At 55.4% G+C, this 14,684-nt stretch overlaps 1 protein-coding gene across 5 annotated transcripts in view; it reads left to right on the plus strand.

The window, feature by feature from the left end:
- The window catches only part of FBLN2 (fibulin 2), an 89,215-nt gene that overhangs the window by 22,592 nt on the left and 51,939 nt on the right, over nt 1-14,684 (plus strand). For 4 of the 5 annotated variants that reach the window (XM_087818045.1, XM_016215653.2, XM_087818048.1 and 1 more), the window contains one exon: nt 9,027-10,372. In XM_087818045.1, the coding sequence (XP_087674171.1) occupies nt 9,082-10,372 (1,291 nt within the window). In that variant the 5' untranslated portion in view covers nt 9,027-9,081. Of the gene's footprint in view, nt 1-1,392; nt 1,514-9,026; nt 10,373-14,684 lie in introns of those variants that run through there. The other variant, XM_087818047.1, reaches the window with a different exon arrangement.

A 14,684-nucleotide genomic window follows, 5' to 3' on the forward strand; every position in this document is an offset into this window, starting at 1 on the left:
CACCCCAACCAGGACTAGGGATCGAGCTTGCAACTGAGGTCTGTGCCCTTGGCCAGAATCAAACCCGGGACTCTTCAGCCTGCAGGCTGATGCTCTAACTACTGAGCCAGACAAGCCAGGGCTGGGTCAGTGCTTTTAGAGATGCAGGTGGCGGCTGCCAGGCCTCCTGGAGGGGCTTGGCATGCCTTCTGCAGGTCCTCAGTAGGAGCAGTTACAGCCGTCTCGTTGGTTAGGCGTGGATCCAGGCCCATCCCTCAGCCAATCGCAATAAGGCGACAGATGAGGTTTGTGGATTGGCTGGGTGTGGTCACATCCCCTTGGCCGCCTCAGCTGGATGCAGCCCCCCCAAGCTGTTGGGGTTCCTGCTTGGACAGGGGCCCAGCATGGGATTCTTGGTTTTTAGCTAGACCTCAGGAACTAAGCTGATTTAATGCACTCCTTAGCTAATAACACACTATTATCTTGCTCTCAGTGGGGTCGGCTTGCATTTTATTGGTTGGCTTATTCCACACTCTCCGCTCCCAAGCCATTCCCTTCCCCATTGCAGGCATGTGTCCAGTTCTGTCCTGTGTGGGTCTCTTTGTTTGCCTGTGTTTTACAAGTGGTACATCTATTTTTACTTTGGGTGTGCACATTTTAAATTGACATGAGTAGTGCTGGGCTCTCCATCTTGTTCTGTTTCTTACCTTTTCCACTTAGCATTCTGTTTTTAAGGTCCATTCTTGTTGCCCTGTGTATACTGAATCATCGGCTTTGGTTCTGTGGGGTCCTCACAGGGGTGTGCCTTTCAGGGTCCCAGCAGGAAACTGGCTCCCCTACACCCCGGTGTCAACCGATGGTTGATGGTGTCAATTCAATACCAACAGGAATCCGCAGTTTGGGGTGCAGCGAGGCAGGAAACTTGATTCAGTGCAAACAGCTCATTTGTGATACAGCAAGGCTGAGAGGCAGCTCAGTAGTTACTGCTTGTTAGGCGACAGCAGGGCTGTGGATGGGTAGGCCCTAAAGAAGCCCCGGGGCTAGCGGCCCTCGGCGAGGCAGCTGCTCTGCGCTGGTCTGCTCCACTCTGCTCTGCTCTGCTCCAGCGAGACATTTGACACTTTATTTGACATTTCAGCCATTTGACATTTCAGCCCGGAAGGCAGTCTTGGTGGAAAGGGAAAGTGCTCTCTCATAGCCAGAGGGCTACTGGCTTATATGGACAGAAGTCCCTGCCCTGGTCCCTGGTTGGTCCATCTTCATGCAATGAGGACTCCAGGTCCTTGTAGTTTGAATGGTATTGGTTGGTGAAAATGCTGATGGGGATATAGGCGGGGTGCTCGGAATGGACCCGGAAAGCCTAAGTCCAATTGGTTGAAATACAATTCTCCTTTATAAGGGCTGGACCAGACGGCAGGAACACAGTGCAGGCAGGCAGTTCAGTGCAGTTTGTGTGAGAGTCCCCTGTGTAGAAATGGCTGCTGGGTTGTTTTTTAAAATTCGAGCCCAGTTGAACTCCCAGGAACCCTTCTTGGTAAGTATCTTCTTTCTCAGGGTCCTTGCTGGGTTGACAGGAGGAGTGGTTAATGAGGAGACCTGGAACAGGTGTGAGCAGGGTTGGGGGAACCTCCAGGGGTTGGACCAACTCTTGAAGTAGCAATGGTGGGTGGGGAGCCCTTAGCACTATGGGCCTGCATGGGTGGAGGAGTGGCAGGTTTTAGAACCCAACAGGGTCATCCTACAAGAGCTATGGCCTTGGGGGAGTGAGGACAGTCATCACCAACCTCCCTCCTGGAAGGAGGGAGAGGGTGGGAAATAAATACCCAACCTCTCTCTCCTGTCCTCTGATCTCCTGTGATCCAGCTGCCATTGGAGGATGTGGAACCTGGGGACACATCTGAGGCGGTCAGCCTCCTGAATGGAGAGCAGGGTGGAGAAGGGCAGGGAGTGGATCTGGGACAGGGACTGGCATGGTGGCCTACCCCTGCCTTGTTTCCTCTTACCACCAGACAAGTGCCCAGGGACCACTGTGGGTGTGTGGACCTGGTGCAGATGTCTTTAGGTACCTCACCAGGTACGAGAACTCGGCGTCATACTCTGCTCAGATGGGCTTAATTGCATAAGTGTTGCTGCCCTGGCCAGTTTGGCTCCGTGGTTAGTGCATTGGCCCTCGGACTGAAGGGCCTCGGGTTTGATTCTGGCCAAGGGCATGTACCTCTGTTGCAGGCTTGATTCCTCGCCCCAGTTGGGGCATGTGCAGGAGGCAACCAATTGATGGTGCCTCTCTCACATCAGTGTTTCTCTCTCTCTCTCCCTTCCACTCTCTCTGAAAAGCAATGGAAAAAATATCCTCAGGTGAGGATTAAAAAAAACCTAAAAAACTAAAAGCATATGTGTTGCTGTCCAGAGTGTCCACCCCAGTGGTCACTTAGGACAGCTGGCATTATAATAATCATCCACCTTAAATAGTAACCACATTATTATTACTATTGTTATTATTATATATTTTTTTGTTAATCCTACTGGAGGATATTTTTTCCATTGATTTTTAGAGAGAGTGGAAGGGAGGGAGAGAGGAGAGAGAGAGAGAGAAACATCAGTGTGAAAGAGACACATCGGTTGGTTGCCTCCCATGTGCTCCCTGATCGGGGCTGGGGATCCGACCTGCAACCCAGGTATGTGCCCTTGGTAGGGAATCGAGTAGTCATATTGTTATTAACGTGCATACATTATCCAGCTTTTTAGTTGACAGGTATAGGGGAGAGCCTTTGGGCGTTTTGCTTTGTCTCTTTAGGCCTGGTGAGCTCCCATCTTGGGAGTGTGCCTCTCCCTTACCCCCAATCCCCAACCACCACATATACACCCATGAACCATCCAGAGCAGCTGTAGAGATGTACCAGGGCCTCTTGAGGTTAACTCCCCAAGGGGTCTGGCCCCTTCTCTACTGGGCCACCTCCTCCACATACATCCCAGCTGGTCCCATCCTTGTGGATAGGCACACAACCTTCAGGTAGCACCAGGGGACTCTGAGCAGCATGCAGGGGGCCCAGACCTCTACTCTCCCAGCTGGAGACCACAGTGGGAATGACCATGGGTTCCCAGTTCTGAGGTGAGTGTGGGGAGATCCTGAGCTCAAAACAGACCTTGCCACCGTTAGTGAGTGGAGAGGTCATGTGGACATGGGAGCCCCAAGCCCTGTGTGACATCTTAGAGTGACCAAGGCTCAGTGGTTTTTAAGAGGATTTGGAAACCTGAATTTTCATGTGAACATTTCCAATTTGTAAATAATGGTAACTAATTTAAAACTAAAACCCCACCATGTGGGATAAACAAATGCAGTCATGGGCTAGATAGTGCCTGTGGACCCCTGGCCTTGATTGAAGGTGTGCTAGAACCTCTTCACTGTATACAGGTGCAGAGCCTAGACTCAGAGAGAGCCAGGGCCTTACTTAGATTTGCACAGCAAATGAGGAAAACACAAAATCAGGGTCTAATGTTCATCATTACACTGGGCCTGGGGCAGGGGTGAGTCCAAGATCTGGAATCACCTGAATGTGGGCGGAACATGATGCTGGGGAGTGATGTCCAAGGGCCACGCCACTGTAGGGACCGAGAGGGTGAGCAGAACTAGGGGTTTGACTTGTAGGAGAGCGTGCAGTGGGGTGGCTGGGGTGCAGCGGGCCTGGCTAGCAGTAAAGGTCCTCCGGGAGGAGCCTCCCCGCCTCTGGTGGGAATATTTCCCTCTCAGGAAGTATTGTTCATCTGAGTGTGTGAGGAATGGAAAGGCGGAGGGAGGGTGGGAAGAGGGTTTACGTCTTGGTCTGCAAATGTTTCTTTTGTTTCTTATTTTCCCCAATTTTTAAAAAATGTTTTCATTGATTTTAAGAGAGAGGGGAAGGGAGAGAGAGAGAGAAAGAAACAATGATGAGAGAGTCATTGATCAGCTGCCTCCTGCATGCCCCCTACTGGGAATTGAACCTAAAACCCGGGCCTGTGCCCTGACTGGGAATCGAACCCCGATCTCCTGGATCCTAGGTCGATGCTCAAACACAGGCATGCTGGTCAGGCAGATGCTTCTTTTCTTAAACAACACTGCTGAGCACTGACTCGGCCTTTGTGCTGTCCACTGCGTCGCCTGCAGACAGTCACTGGCTTTGTTATTGGGGATCGCAGGCCCGGGCTCTCCCAGTGACCAGTTCCTAATCAGACTGGCTTTATGGAGCCCCCACCCTCCGGAAGCGGCTTCTCAGCTTGGGGAATGTGTGTGTCACCTCTTGGAGTCCCGTGACTCCTTGGAGTCCACACACTCCTGTCCCTGGTAGCATTCTTACCATCTTCACTTGAATGATCCCTGGGCTCCTCATACTCAATGCGGCCCAAACTGGGCTGCACACCTCCCCTGGGGCCCATGGCCCTCCTTCCTCAGGAAGTGGCAGCTCCATCCTTCTAGGCACTTCAGCCAAAGCCTGGGCTCATCCTGGACTCCTCTCCTGTCACACCCATGCAGTCTAGCAGCAAATCCTGCCAACTCTACCTTCAAAATCATTCCCCTGTCCACTGTCCTCTCCCACCTCCTGTCACTTGTCTCCCTGGCTTCTCTGCTCTTGCCTGGCCCCCCTGCTTTTAACAAAGCAGCTCTTAATAGAGTCGCATCAGTCATTCCAGGCCCAGGGCTTCCAGCAGCCCTCACTATAGCCAGAATCCCTGCGTGATCTGGCTGTCACCACACTCACCCTTGCTCATTTCGCTCAGCAGCGGTGGCCTCCTGCTGTTCCTCACCTCCCTCCAGCTGGTCCTGCCTAGGTCCTTTGCACCTGCTGGTCCTGTCTGCCACCTGACATACTTTGCCTGCAGACATTCACGTGGCTGTCTCCATTGATCCACTCAGGTCTCAGCTCAAATGCCACTTCTCAGAGAAGCCTTGTGTGAGCATCCTGGCTAAAACGGGCTCTTTCACACCCCAGTCACTTCCTGTTCCACTTCCCTGCTTTCATTCATTTATTTCCTCATTGTACTTACCACATGCAGAAACCCACTGAATTGCTGTGGGTTTATGACGGGCCTCCCTGCATCAGAAGGTCAGTGCCAGCAGAATGGCCATGAAGCCTGTCTTATTTGCTAATAAACCTCAGCTCTAGAAGGAGCCCCGCACATAAGATGTGCTCAGTCGGTGCTGGCTGCCTGGCTGGCAGAGGCAGGCCTCCTTTCCTGGCTGTGCTGGCCACTGAGTGGCTATTGTCCTGGCCTTGCCCCTCCAGGCACAGGTCCTGTACTCTCAGGTCATGCTTGCCTCCCCTGCCCTAGCTCAGCCGGGAGGTGGGCAGCTGCTGGTGGCTTCCTCTAGAAACAGGGTGGCTCTCCCCTCTGCCTGCTTGCTCTTTGTCTGAAACTTTTAAGAAGTTTTTATTACTATTTTTAGGTCTGAAATTACAAACACTTAAAATACTAGAGATGTCACTCCATTGTCTTTTTATCCCTTTTAAAAAAAATTGGAAAATTTTAGCTAAGTGGCTGCAAATGGTAGCCTGGGGTTGGGGGCTGGAAGTGGGTGGAGAAGGAGCCCTTGTCCGTGACCCAGGCCATCAACCTCAGGGGGGCAGCCTGGCCTCCGAGCTATGGTGGGATGTGGGGACCGGTGATTTTGTAAGGGTGACAGTGGGGGAGGATGGGGACTTGTGAAAAGGTGGCATTTGAGTGGCCTGTAGAGGATGGTGAGGAGGGGCTGGGGAAACAGAGAGCCCTGCGAGAGTGTCGTTTGAAGGCCTTTGAGACGGGAGGGTCAGGCAGCTTCCACAGGGTATCTGGACCTTTCCTTGCTGGCCACCTGACTCGGCATGGTCTGGGGCCTCTGGTGTGTCAGGTCAGCTGCTCTGGGATTACACTGGTTTTGCAAAGAAAGAGTAGCAGTGGAGTGAGGAACAGCACTGAGGGGGCAGAGGAAGTGGAAGGCTGTTCATGGGGGAGAGTGGATGGAACTTGAGAGGTGCCAGGATGGGGGTGGGAGTATCCAGGATAATTCTGGAAATGGTGGTAACCTTTGCTGGGGCAGCTGAGGAGGTTGGCAAAATTTGCAATCCAAGGGCATCTTGGGAGGCTGTTCCTTAGCCCTGGCGGTTGCTGAGGGCTGTGGCAGGGGCTGTCTGCCTCCGCCAAGGCCTAGAAGAGAGCCTGCTGCTGTCCAGCATCCACCTGATCATATCCGCTGGTTGTCAGCCGCGGGCTTCTGAGCAGAGGCTGGGAATTGGGCATGATTTTAGGGGACAGAAACTGTTTGGGTGGTTATGTGTATGCATCCATGTGTGTGGGACTATGGCTGGGAGACCACAGCCCATGGCTGAGGTGGTCGGTGAGACAGTGTGTGTAACAGTGTGTGTAACTGGGGATTGCGGCTTGCATGTGGGTGCCTGTCACGGAGGGTGTGGAGACCCAGAGTGCCCTAGGCTGCTGGATGCGTGTCCTAGAGAAGTAGAGCAGGCGTGTCTGAGTGTGAGTGTGACAGAGGTGAAGGAGGGCAGGCGTGTCTGAGTGTGAGTGTGACAGTGGTGAAGGAGGGCAGGCGTGTCTGAGTGTGAGTGTGACAGTGGTGAAGGAGGGCAGGCGTGTCTGTGAGTGAGTGTGACAGTGGTGAAGGAGGGCAGGTGTGTCTGTGAGTGAGTGTGACAGTGGTGAAGGAGGGCAGGTGTGTCTGAGTGTGAGTGTGACAGTGGTGAAGGAGGGCAGGCGTGTCTGAGTGTGAGTGTGACAGCGGTGAAGGAGGGCAGGCGTGTCTGTGAGTGTGAGTGTGACAGCGGTGAAGGAGGGCAGGCGTGTCTGTGAGTGAGTGTGACAGTGGTGAAGGAGGGCAGGCGTGTCTGTGAGTGAGTGTGACAGTGGTGAAGGAGGGCAGGCGTGTCTGTGAGTGTGAGTGTGACAGCGGTGAAGGAGGGCAGGCGTGTCTGTGAGTGTGAGTGTGACAGCGGTGAAGGAGGGCAGGCATGTCTGAGTGTGAGTGTGACAGCGGTGAAGGAGGGCAGGCATGTCTGAGTGTGAGTGTGACAGCGGTGAAGGAGGGCAGGCGTGTCTGAGTGTGAGTGTGACAGTGGTGAAGGAGGGCAGGCGTGTCTGAGTGTGAGTGTGACAGTGGTGAAGGAGGGCAGGCGTGTCTGTGAGTGAGTGTGACAGTGGTGAAGGAGGGCAGGCGTGTCTGAGTGTGAGTGTGACAGTGGTGAAGGAGGGCAGGCGTGTCTGAGTGTGAGTGTGACAGTGGTGAAGGAGGGCAGGCGTGTCTGTGAGTGTGAGTGTGACAGTGGTGAAGGAGGGCAGGCGTGTCTGAGTGTGAGTGTGACAGTGGTGAAGGAGGGCAGGCGTGTCTGAGTGTGAGTGTGACAGTGGTGAAGGAGGGCAGGCGTGTCTGTGAGTGAGTGTGACAGTGGTGAAGGAGGGCAGGCGTGTCTGAGTGTGAGTGTGACAGTGGTGAAGGAGGGCAGGCGTGTCTGTGAGTGAGTGTGACAGTGGTGAAGGAGGGCAGGCGTGTCTGAGTGTGAGTGTGACAGTGGTGAAGGAGGGCAGGCGTGTCTGAGTGTGAGTGTGACAGTGGTGAAGGAGGGCAGGCGTGTCTGTGAGTGTGAGTGTGACAGTGGTGAAGGAGGGCAGGCGTGTCTGAGTGTGAGTGTGACAGTGGTGAAGGAGGGCAGGCGTGTCTGAGTGTGAGTGTGACAGTGGTGAAGGAGGGCAGGCGTGTCTGAGTGTGAGTGTGACAGCGGTGAAGGAGGGCAGGCGTGTCTGAGTGTGAGTGTGACAGTGGTGAAGGAGGGCAGGCGTGTCTGTGAGTGAGTGTGACAGTGGTGAAGGAGGGCAGGCGTGTCTGAGTGTGAGTGTGACAGTGGTGAAGGAGGGCAGGCGTGTCTGTGAGTGAGTGTGACAGTGGTGAAGGAGGGCAGGCGTGTCTGTGAGTGTGAGTGTGACAGTGGTGAAGGAGGGCAGGCGTGTCTGTGAGTGTGAGTGTGACAGTGGTGAAGGAGGGCAGGCGTGTCTGAGTGTGAGTGTGACAGTGGTGAAGGAGGGCAGGCGTGTCTGAGTGTGAGTGTGACAGTGGTGAAGGAGGGCAGGCGTGTCTGTGAGTGAGTGTGACAGTGGTGAAGGAGGGCAGGCGTGTCTGAGTGTGAGTGTGACAGTGGTGAAGGAGGGCAGGCGTGTCTGTGAGTGAGTGTGACAGTGGTGAAGGAGGGCAGGCGTGTCTGAGTGTGAGTGTGACAGTGGTGAAGGAGGGCAGGCGTGTCTGAGTGTGAGTGTGACAGTGGTGAAGGAGGGCAGGCGTGTCTGTGAGTGTGAGTGTGACAGTGGTGAAGGAGGGCAGGCGTGTCTGAGTGTGAGTGTGACAGTGGTGAAGGAGGGCAGGCGTGTCTGAGTGTGAGTGTGACAGCGGTGAAGGAGGGCAGGCGTGTCTGAGTGTGAGTGTGACAGTGGTGAAGGAGGGCAGGCGTGTCTGTGAGTGAGTGTGACAGTGGTGAAGGAGGGCAGGCGTGTCTGAGTGTGAGTGTGACTGGTGAAGGAGGGCAGGCGTGTCTGTGAGTGAGTGTGACAGTGGTGAAGGAGGGCAGGCGTGTCTGAGTGTGAGTGTGACAGTGGTGAAGGAGGGCAGGCGTGTCTGAGTGTGAGTGTGACAGTGGTGAAGGAGGGCAGGCGTGTCTGAGTGTGAGTGTGACAGTGGTGAAGGAGGGCAGGCGTGTCTGAGTGTGACTGCGCAGGAGGGCTGGTATCTGAAAGCAGCTGATGCGGGGTCCGCGGCCTTGACCCGGCCGTGCTGTGTCTGCATAGCAGCACCTGTGGCGCCTGCGCGGCCGTGGAAACCCCCTTCTGTGACCCTTTTACACGTGTGGCAATGCCTTTGTGCCTTCAGACACAGGTGACCGCTATTGTGTGTGTAGAGACAAGTGCACAGGTGTGAGTGAAGGTGGCTGAGGCTCTGTCCAGGCATCTGGACTAGTTTTTATGTGCATCTGGGGGGCGCATGTGCATCATGTGTGGGCTGGTATGGTGCTGACAGGTGTCCTTTCTGATTCCCCCAGGACCTTGGAGAGGGGACCTTTGACTGGAAGTGGCAGCTGGGCTGACTGTGGGACCATGGTGATGTTCCGGGAGCCTGCAGGAGCCTGGTTGGCCCTGGCCCTGGCCCTGGGTGCAAGCACAGGTGCGGCAGCCCCACGGCAGGACTGCACGGGTGTCGAATGCCCGCCGCTGGAGAACTGCATTGAGGAGGCGCTGGAGCCGGGTGCCTGCTGTGCCACGTGTATGCAGCAGGGCTGTGCCTGCGAGGGCTACCAGTACTACGACTGTCTGCAGGGTGGCTTTGTGCGTGGCCGTGTGCCCGCAGGCCAGTCCTACTTCGTGGACTTTGGCAGCACTGAGTGTTCCTGCCCACCAGGTGGCGGCAAGATCAGCTGCCAGTTCATGCTGTGCCCTGAGCTCCCACCCAACTGCATTGAGGCCGTGGTGACAGCTGACAGCTGCCCGCAGTGTGGCCAGCTGGGCTGTGTCCACACCGGCCGCAAGTATGCTGCGGGCCACACGGTCCACCTGCCGCCGTGCCAGGCCTGCCACTGTCCTGACACTGGTGGTGAGCTCATCTGCTACCAGGTCCCCAGTTGCCATGGAGATTCCGAGGCCATGCCCACTGCCGCCACCGGGAACTTCTCAGATCCTGAAGAGAGTGACTCTGCGCGACACTATGAAGACCCCTACAGTTATGACCAAGAGGTGGCTGAAGCAGAAGTGGCAGCGGCTTTGGCAGGCGAGCTTCAGGCAGGTACAGGGGGCCCAGCCACCCTGGGAGGCAGAATTCAGCCGCTGTCTGCCACCCCTACCACCCCCTGGGTGGCTGACCTCCTCATGCCAACAGCAGCTTCTGCCTTGGGCCCGCCAGCTCCTGTGCAGGCCAAAGCCAGGAGAGTGATGGAGGACAGACAAGGGCCAGGGGACACGGAGAGGGAGGAAATTGCTGCCAGAGGGCAGCTGGCAGCAGGTGGCCTCAGGGGACTCAATGGGCCTCCCAGTTCAGGCCCAGCCAGGCCCAGTCTCCCCGTCCAAGAGAAGAGGGCAGATACCAGAGCAGGGCCGGAAGAGAACCTTATCCCGGATGCCCAGGCCACCCCCCAAAACACTGGACAAGGGGGAACTGGCCCTGTGCTGGGATCAGACATGGCTAGTGTCCTCCAGTCTCAGGCCACATTCAGTTCTCCCAGAGATGCACCAAAGCCCAGCAGCCACACCATCCTGACCATACCTCCCCATGAGACCACCCAGGTCCTACCCATCCAGGAAGTGCCCAAGCCACCACTGGCTCTGCCCCATCTTCAGCCAGAGGAAGACACTGACCCCAACTCTGTCCATTCTGTCCCCAGAAGTGACTCTGAAGGTAAGTCTCTTTCCTAGTTCCTTCTTAGACGTAGTCCAGGGGAGGCAGCCTCAGGTCGTATCATTGCTGCAGGTCTCTGCACAGCTGCCTGGGACATTGAAGTTGGGTCTGTGGACCCCACACTTGAGGGCATGAACTTCGTAGATGCAGCTTTCTCTCTGGCTTAGCTCCTGGGGATGGAGTGGGTGGGTGGGGGTGAGGTCCCTGTTGCAATCAGTTCTGGGCTACATGCGTGGTATGGCTGTGGTCCAGGGCCCAGTAGGCATCCCTCATCAGGGTTGGGGGTGCATGAGGGGCTCTGCTTAGGTGCAGGTAGGGTCTGTAGGGTCCATAGTGCCCCAGCAGGAAGTGGGGAGTCTCAGAGACCCAGGGCAGCTGCCTTCTCACATCCTTCCAGGCATGGCTGCGACCTCGGTCTCTGAGGTGATAGCCGAGGAACTGCAGTCTCTCATGGGGGCTCTTTTTGAGAGTCTGCCTAGGTCTGCCACCTCTTCCCGTTGGTCCTGTTCACACAAGTTGTTCTAATCGCTCTGCTCTGCACGCTGCCCTGGCTTCCGCCTGCTCCGTGTAGAAGCCAGGGTCCTCTCGGGCCACAGGTCCTGCACAGCCTACCTTTGTGACTTCTTCGACCTTGTCTCCATCACCCCTGTCCTAGTCCATTTGGGCTGCTATTACAAAAACACCACAGTCTGGGCGACTAAATGACAGACACTTATTTCTCACAGTTCTGGAGCTGGGAATCCAAGATGAGTGTGGGCATCTGAGGGCCCACCTCCTGGCTTGTCCATGGTCAGCTTCTCGTGTGTCCTCATGCGGCAGAGCAGGCGAGGACACATCTCGGCTGAGGTACCAGTACAGGAGGAGCAGACTCTTTGGTGTTTTTTTTTAGAAAGCTGCTAATTCCATCATGAGGGCTCCACCCTCATCACCTAATCACCTCCCAAAAGCTTCATCTCCAAATACCATCCCGTTGGGGATTAGGGTTTTAACACAGGTTTGGGGTGGGAGATGAATTTCCAATTCATAGTAACCCTCCCCCTCACCCACTCTGCTCAGCCCCACTGGCCTCCTGTCTAGGCGCCGTGGCAGCCCCAGGGCACTTGCACCTGCCACTTGCTCTTTCTGATGTGTTCTCCAGGTGTCCACGCGGCTCACTCCTTTCTCCATTCAGCTGTCTGTTCAAGGTCACCTCCCCAGAGAGGCTTTCCCTGGGCTCCCAGCTAAAAGAACGGCACTCCTTCCTCTTACCTTGATGCAATTTTTCCTAGTAGAATGTTAGTGCCGTGAGCAGAGGGACATAACTGCCATCTTTTCTGCTGTGTACAGAGCCTCCAGCAAGGCCTGGCACACAGTCAGTGCTCTGTAGATATTGAATGAATGAGTGACTTGTAGGGGCTCTGTGTCCACCCCCTCTGTCAGTTGTCCCTTCTCACCCTTGTCCCCTGCCCCCTTCCCATGCACCCTGCAGCAGTATCCCCCTCTGTGCCACATGTGTGTACACTGTTTCCACTAGCACAGGTGCACCTCCTTCAGGAATCCTTCCTTGAATCTTTATGTCTTGTCTGACCCTTCCTCCAGCTCCATTTTCTTTTTTTCCCTCGGAGGGTGTTCTGGGGACTTGTGTCATTGTCTAGAGATCTCTCCCCACAGCTGGGAGTCTGTGTCTTGTTCAGTCCCATGTCATTCACTCTACAATCCTTCATTAGGTATAAATAATGAGCAGGTTTTGGTGGGCCCTGGGGAGGCAGGAATGGACCACTATGGCCAGGCGCTGTGAGGGAGGGATGCCTGGGAGGTATCTTGGAAGACTTCTTGGAGGAGGGGACATGAGGGGATTCTAGGATTTCTGCAGCATTCCCATTGACCCACCCTGCTGCCCACAGCTGTGTGGCCTGGGCCCCAATTTCCCATCTGTTCTGTGCAAAGCCTGTGCACGTGCAGTGAGGGGTGAAACTGCAGGCTCCCCCAACCTGTAGGCCAGATGGTCCACAAGCCCACAGTGCTGTGCATCCAGCCTGCTTGCAGTGGGTGGGGCACACAGTTCACCCTCATGGAGGACCTATTGGGTGCCAGGCCCCGTTTCTGTGACTTGATCTTTTCCCCAACCATGGAGGTAAATTTCTTCTCATTTTAAAGTCAGGTGTTTCTAGTGGCTCCAGGTCACAGAATGAGAGGTGGTGGGCTGGGACCAAGGCATTGTGTTTTAGGGGCCTCCTTGCTACTGAGCCCAGAGCCTGTGGGAAGTGAGGCGTGTGTGTGGGGTATGGGGCACTGTAATGAGGTGCATGTGTGCTCAGAGGGCTTTTCTCCAGAGCCTGGCACATGCGGTGCGCTTGGGCTGCAGCCTCTGGGGTTTCCAAAACAGACACACCCCTGCCCCCTACCCCACCTCTTGCCACCAGAGGCCTTTCTGTGGTTCTGGGCTTTTGGAATCCTGAGAATTTCTTTGTTCTCAGGAACCCTGGTTTTTGTTTTTGTTTTCTGCCCTGGGCTTTCTCAGTGGATTTTGGAGTGTGGCCTTTGACGAGGGCGGCTTGTGGGTAAGGCTCTCTGACTGACTGCCCCTGAAGACTGTCCTAGCAGAGGCCCCACACAGGCAAGGCCCAGAAATGAGAATGCTCAGGGCATGAGGGCCTGGACAGGCTGTTTCAGCTTCTGGTGTGCAGGGAAAGGAAGGTGTGGGAGGTTGGCATGTGTGTTGGGGAGTAGGTGGCTTTAAATGGGACCCAGGAGCTTGGCCCTGGCCTGATACCCAAGGGCGGGCCTGCCATCCACCACGCCCACATATCTTTTGTGCTCCTACTCACCCAGTGTCCACTGTCACCTGTGTAACTTAGGCAAATGGCTTATCTTTTTGTGCCTCAGTTTCTTCATCTTTAAGCAGCAGAGAAGTTCCTGCTTCATGGAGCTGGTTGTTTTTTTAATTCTTATCAAAGGATACTTTTTTCCATTGATTTTCTAGAGAGAGTAGGAGGGAGGGAGGGTGAGAGAGAGAGAGACAGACAGACAGACATCGATGTGAGAGAGGCACATCTATTGGTTGCTGCCCGCATGCGCTCCGACCGGGGCCGGGAATCGAACCTGCAACCCAGGTGTGTGTCCTTTTTATGTCCAGTGCTTGGCAGGGAACTTAGTACTTGCTGATTAGTTAAAATACTAGCTATTATTACTCAGTGTCCATTCTTCAGTCCACTCATTTCTTGAACAGATACTTAGGGAGCCGTCTGTCTGTGCAGGGCTGTGCAGGAGAGAGGCAGGCGCAGCTCGCCTCTTCTGAGGTCTCCTGGGGGCGGAGGCTCTGAATAGATGGGCACACAGATTTACCCATGGCCAGAACCAAGTGCATGGGGGGTGCGGTGGGAGGCCTGATGGGGGCTGGGTCAGGTGCCCAATTGAGCATCTTGGGGGGAGTGGGGGGCCTTAGAAGCCCCTGGCTGCTGTTGTGGGGGAGAGCTGGGGGGAAGGGTCCCCAGTGATGGAAGGACCCTTTGTGAAGAGGAGTTGGGAGGTGGCTTTGCCCTGCTTGCCTGGGGGCCTGCTGAGAGGCGGGCCATGGGCCGGAAATGACCCCCAGCCCTGTTGCCATGGCAGCTCTGGGGCCTGGAGAAGGAGGTTTCCAGCCATTGCCCTGGACCTGGCTAGGGCAGGGGTGGGGGGAAGGGGGGGTTCCTGTCTTTGAGCCGAAACCCTGCCAGGGATCCAGACTGCCTCTGAGCATGTCCAGATGTGGCCTAATGGAAGCCACATGCCTGGCTCTGTGGGCCAGGCAGAGGGGTATGTCTGTTGCCGTTTAGGGGGCTTTGTGAGGGGGCTTCTATTGCTGGGCTGCCATGATGGAGGCTTGGCAAACACCCCAACCCCAACCTCTGCTGCCTCCCGGGCCACAGGGAAGGGATCCTGGAACAGGTGACCCTCAGGAAGGCAGTGGTTCTCAGAGCAGCTGGAGGCAGTCCCCCTTCTGGAAAAGGCTCCAGCGTAACCTCTACAGGCTCCCAGAGCCAGGCAGGAAAGAGGCCCCTTCCTCAGGGCCTCACTTAATCAGATTCTGCAGGGCAGGGGTCTCTGAGTGCTGTGATGCTCTGGTTAACAGAGAAGCTATTTAAATTCAAATAACTGTATGTTAATTGCAGATACCAAATAGTGCTCCTGCTCCTGCTCCTGCTGGGTACCTTTGTTAGCCCTGTGTGATTATTAACCCCTTTCATCCTCATAGCCACTCCCTTAGTTTGCAGAGGGGATTTAGGCCACTTGCCCACGGACACATGTCTAGGACATGGTGGGCCCAGGTTTCCCTCATATGCCTTCCTGTCTT

The sequence above is a fragment of the Miniopterus natalensis genome, chromosome 6 (assembly GCF_054644295.1).
Source record: "Miniopterus natalensis isolate mMinNat1 chromosome 6, mMinNat1.hap1, whole genome shotgun sequence".
Lineage (NCBI taxonomy): Eukaryota > Metazoa > Chordata > Mammalia > Chiroptera > Miniopteridae > Miniopterus > Miniopterus natalensis.